We start from the raw sequence: 5,800 nt of genomic DNA on the forward strand, positions 1-5,800 counted from the left end.
CAGTCAGCCAGTTTTCAACATCTGCTGCCACAAGGGCTTTTTTGCTCTTTTCTGAGCAAAATAATGAAAATGATTGCAATTTTTATAAAGTAAAAGGCATGTTCAGTGGTATCATGTCTCAAATAACCCTTTGATCCACAGTCTAACATACTAACTAATAGGCCATGTGAAACTGAAATCATAAATATCAGACCTGCATCTTGTTAAATTATATCAAAGTAAATATTCTGTTAAAGATTTCATTCAGAAAATATAACATTTACTAAAATCACCATGGGGAAAAAGTATTTTAAAGAAAGCAACAACTTATCCTACTTCATAATTATTTATGAAACTAACTGAAATTGTCAGATTATAACTTAAATAAATTGAATTTAAATATGTAAATATAAAATTTGTTTAAGGTTCTGTATTTGTTTTAAAGTAAAAAAAGCAGCAGAAGTTAAAAAAAGAAGCTTTAGACATGTCACAGAATAAAGAAATAAGGACATAACATCACACAAAGGGAAACAAGTACATGTATTTGAACAATGAAATTCTTACAAATTATAAGCAATATAGTTTATAAGTATTGCCATATGGTGAATAATTTTGATAACATTATACTACACAGTAGAAAGCAAGTAATAACTAATATCTCCATCTTATTTCTTGGTAATTTCTTTATATAATACTAGCTTTGAGTTAAAGCACGTAAATTTTAACTTCTTATAAGTAGTAAGAGAATCATTTATTTTTATTAATCTTCTAGATGTGGAATTACACTTAATTTAAATATTTTCAGTCAACTGAATTTTGATAGTTGACATTAAGTTTATGGTCTAAACAAATATTAACATTAAGGGTATCCAACTAATGAATAAATGAAATAAAATTCAAGAGAAACTTAACAGACTGGTTAATAATTTGAATTATTATATTATTGTAGTTTATAATTATTTAGTATATCAAATACTAAACACCTCACTCTTTCATAGTATATAATTCATAACTCAAAATATTTCACATTTTCATAAGTTATATGATACTAAATCTGGTCATGGTCCTATGCCAAGGTGTTACTTTCATATCGGGTTCAATTATGGAAGCTATCTACTATTTCAAGGAATAAATGTATTAAGTCCTATATAATTAATATGTTTTTTACAAATGTCTTTCAAAAAATCTATGAAAAAGTAACTGACAGATATTGGATTTGAACTTTTAATTTGTACAGGAACACACGTTGGCTTTCATTACCTAAGTTATGCTGGCTTACTTGCAAAGAGGGTGAGGGTTTTCCTATATATACTTAATGGTGAAAGTCCATAAATTTAGGACTGAATTTCTCCAAGACAACACCATATAAGAAAAAATGGTTTTTGGATTTAAAGCATAAAAATATTATTTTGAAATATTATTACAGGCATTTTTGGGTGTGATAGTTGCCAAGGTATCCATTTGAGTGTGTTCAAGTTACAACACGACAGTATTTTCTAAACAACAGAGCTGTATTAAAATGTTATGTTAGTATTGTCTAGTATTACATTTTCAACTGACCCAATACAAAATTCTAGATCAGAAAACAGCACTAACAGCGTTTCAATATTTTTTTTATTGTAAGCTACTGCCTATAAGACCTTTTAGACAAAACCATCAGCTCTCAAGTTCATCCGTTACATTTTGTAGCTTATATGTTCATAATTTACTAATTTCAGTATGATTTAACTTCAGCTTAGAAGTACTTATTTCTAAGAACACACAACTTCAAGGTCCCCCAGTAGGACAGCAGTAAGTTTACAGACTTACAATGCAAAAATCTGGGATTCAATTCCCCACAGGGGGACACAGCAGATAGCCCAGTGAGGCTTTGCTCTAAAAAAAAACAAACACAGCTTCAACATATGATACAAAATTAGATATAATATACACATAGATCATATTACCTGAATAATTTTCAAGCTACATTTGTCATGAATAAATAAAGACAGACAGAGGATAGAATATACTGTGGAATATGAGCAAAAACCATATTTATACTCATTAATATATTTATGAAACTAAAACTTTGATCACACACACATACACCTTGATATACATTCTTTTCATTCTATTTGAGTTATGTATACTGTTATATAATTTATCATGCATAATTTGTGGAATATATGAAAAATGATCTTAACATGTAGAACAGCAACCTTATACTTGAAAGTAATGCATGAAAGATTACCTGATTTTCCATCTTCTCCAGGATAGCCAGGTGGGCCAGGAAAGCCACGAGGTCCAGGAGGCCCTATAGGTCCAGGTGTTCCCTTTCCTCCCTTTCATAAATAAACAATGCATATTTACTAAAACAGAGGTCACAGGTTTTACAATTAGAAATCTAATACCATTTTCTGAATCCAGTTAAATTTTAATAATTATGGAGGTTTTAATTTTCGTTTTAGATTTAGTGTATCATAATAGTTTTCAAATCTAAAACACTGAATAGATCCATCTCACTCAAATTGAAAAAAAAGCTATTGAAAAGTATTAAAAATAGAGTGCAAGAGCAATACCTTAGAAATCAATATATTAATATGAAAATACAAAGTTTAACAGAAATCTTAATATTGAAAACTTTGACTATTATTGTGCAAGAAAATAGTGAAATATTCATATTCCGATTAAGTCTTAACAATTATCTTGTTATTAGAATAAGTCAATGCTTCAATTCACTTTCTCTTGTTTTCATCAGTTACAGGCAAACACAATTCTGACCATAAATCATAATGTTTGAGCAGCAATTTTTGTCCATGTGTAGTAACAGAAATTATGTTCTGTAAATTTGTTTATATACCAAACTGATGAAAACAACAGAATAAAGATGAAATGTTGTAGCTTCTAAAAACCCAGAGTTTAAGGTGTTTATCAGTCTTCATCTGAATAATGTGTTCCATTTTTGTCACCTTATTCTAGAAAATATGTTGAGATATTATAGAGAATTCAGAGAAGAGCTACCAACATGATTTTAGGATAGGGTGAAATGTCTTGATATATTTTTGCTGGAGAGAAGAAAAAAATGATTGAGGTTTTTAAAACTACAAGAGATTTGAAATACATAAGTACCAATAATATTTTCAACAAAAGTGAAGGCAGTAAGACTAGAGGACACAAGTTTAAGATATGGAAAACTTAAGAACAACTCAAGTTAAATCAAGTGATACTCTTCTAATAGAGTAGTCAGACTATGAAATAGTATGTCTTCAGGCATGGTAGAAGCTACACAATTTACAGAGTTCAGGAAGAAATTAGGAGGTTACTTTTGTAGACCAGGATTGGATATAAGAAAAAAATGAGTTTCTTTATGTAGCTTAAAGTGGGGTGGTGATAAAAACAGATTAGCCTGGTTAAGCTAAATGGGGCCATGCTTTTCCTTGGAAATGAAATAAAAATTCCATAAGAACACAAAAATACTGCTATGTCACTGTTTGAAAATGAGCTTAAGATGTTTTATATAAAAAACACATCATCTTTTAGGAAAATCTTGCAGCATTCAATGGTAGACTTTGTACAAGGAAAGATTGTGTAGATGGAATTACTTGTTTTATTAATAGCTCTCATCATCTGAAAAAAGTTTAGAAATAAAAAGTGCAGATATAGGTCTATTAATATAAATTGAGTAATGAGTGAGTCTAAAATGTCAGTGAAAAAAAAGACATTTTATAAAGTATACGGCACCAAAGATAGAATATGCTGCAAGTATGAATATAACCATTAAGAGCTAAAAAAGTATGTGTAATTCATAACATGTATGACGACTCTCTTCAGTCAGAAAAGTATTAGATCTTTTTATATGATATGAGAAAACATGCATGCTCAAATGGACACTAAAACATACAGTATTATAGGTTCTTGAGTAAAGATACAGGCTATAAAAGTCTAATTAAGTTTGAACTTGTTAAGCCTAAAATATATTTTGTGTAAAAAAAAAAGGCATGAAACTAAAGTGATAAATAAAATCACTGTAAAGAGCAACAAACCATGCACATAAATAAAAATATTCAATATAAGATAATAACTACATAGCATCAGATGTGATTGCAACTTTTAAAGATGCTGTAACTGTACAAGTTTTAAGTGTGTGTGACTTATTTTATTTGATAAATATATCCACTCTTTATGTTTAAGTGACTTTTAAACACATTACCAAAGAAAGTCCAGGAGGACCTGGTAGTCCCCGAGGTCCAGGATCTCCAGGTATTCCTGGATTTCCTTTCAATCCACGTGGTCCATCAGCACCAGGAAATCCATCCTCTCCTCTGTCCCCCTATGAAATTAGTTAAAAGAACTACATGATACAAAACTTCATAAACAATTTTGTGTTAAGGAAAAACCTTATAAGTACAAATCATAATTAGAAGTATTATGTGAATACAGTTAATTTATACTTAATTATTAAAGGAAAAATTATCATCTCCTCTTAGATTAGTTGAAAGTGCTATATAAAATAACTCTAAGAAGACCTATTGAAGAAAACATTCTATACAAACACAAATTTGGTGAAAGTATCATCTGAATACAAAGCTATATTAAAATGGAGTTATCTAAGAAGGTATGCTATCAACTGGCAGAAAAGATGATACATATACTGTAAACACACACACACATATGTATGTATGAATATGTGTGTGTGTGTATTAAAGAAAGCAATTACTTGAGAAAATGCTTTTCACATCTTTAAATTTGATATTACCAGCTTAGGAGATGCACATATTAAAAGAAGTAACTTGTAATTTACCTGTCCATTATTGCTATTTCAAATCTATTGGTTAAATAATAGCATATATTATACATTTTTCATATTCTCTCTTATGTAAATACACATATAATAAAACTCTTCTACCTGAAAATTTAATCAATTTAATTACTTGTAACATATTTAAAATATATCTGAAGAAAAATGATGTTATCAACTAGTACCTTAAGTCCAGGTGGTCCACGTGCTCCAGGAAATCCATCTCTACCCTAATAATAAAACTATGAATTAAAATCTAAGTTATGAGAAATAGTTACAATATTTGTTGTTCTACTATAATCTAGCAGTTTCCAACTACAGACATACACTAATCCACAGACAGGTTTTTGTTAGTACACAAAACATCCAGTGAAAAAAAAAGTTAGAAATGAGAGGAAAATGAAGAGAAAATTATGTTGTAAAAGTTTAGATTACTGTGAAATCTATAATGAGTACACGTGTTTAGGAATAGCTGAAAATTATTGTTTCCTTCTTAGTTCATTTTAAGATAAGTTAGCCTCATAATTTTCACTTCAAAATTTCTTGAAGAAACTAAATTAGGAAATAACACTTTAGGCTTAGATATCCTTCTAAAGGTCCATAAGTCCTTTTAAAAGATTTTGCCAGTCTTTGAACAGAAAAAAGTTCAAATGCTAAACCTACATGTGAATGTCATTCTTTATGGATGAAATTCTATTACCTATTGCTATAATTTTTATTGATGAAGATTTAAGCAGTATTCCACATCTTTGACAGTTGATAAATGGAAATGAGATCAAACAAGATAACTGCATAAATTCTGAGTTGGTTTAGAAGAATTGAGAAATTTAAAAAATGATAAGGCTCTTGGGCCACATAATATTTCCCCAAGGATTTCTAAGAAGCTTAAAGACTGGATATGTGAGCCACTTACTACTATTTTTTGTAAGTCCTTACAATAGTGGGCAGGTACCAGAGGATTGGATGTATAGCTAATGTAACTTCTCTTTTCTAGGGAGGGAATAAAAATTGTCCCAGTAATTATTAGTCATTAGTCATTAGTCA

At 29.4% G+C, this 5,800-nt stretch overlaps 1 protein-coding gene across 3 annotated transcripts in view; it reads right to left on the minus strand.

Annotated features, from left to right (window-relative positions):
• Nucleotides 1–5,800, minus strand: part of LOC106464694 (collagen alpha-2(IV) chain-like) — a 168,913-nt gene that overhangs the window by 87,226 nt on the left and 75,887 nt on the right. For all 3 annotated transcript variants that reach the window (XM_022392462.1, XM_022392463.1, XM_022392464.1), the window contains 3 exons: nt 4,942–4,986; nt 4,169–4,288; nt 2,210–2,300 (listed from right to left, as the gene is read on the minus strand). In XM_022392462.1, coding sequence (XP_022248170.1) covers nt 2,210–2,300; nt 4,169–4,288; nt 4,942–4,986 — 256 coding nt within the window. The remainder of the gene's footprint in view (nt 1–2,209; nt 2,301–4,168; nt 4,289–4,941; nt 4,987–5,800) is intronic.

This window comes from Limulus polyphemus, unplaced genomic scaffold (genome assembly GCF_000517525.1).
Source record: "Limulus polyphemus unplaced genomic scaffold, Limulus_polyphemus-2.1.2 Scaffold1721, whole genome shotgun sequence".
Lineage (NCBI taxonomy): Eukaryota > Metazoa > Arthropoda > Merostomata > Xiphosura > Limulidae > Limulus > Limulus polyphemus.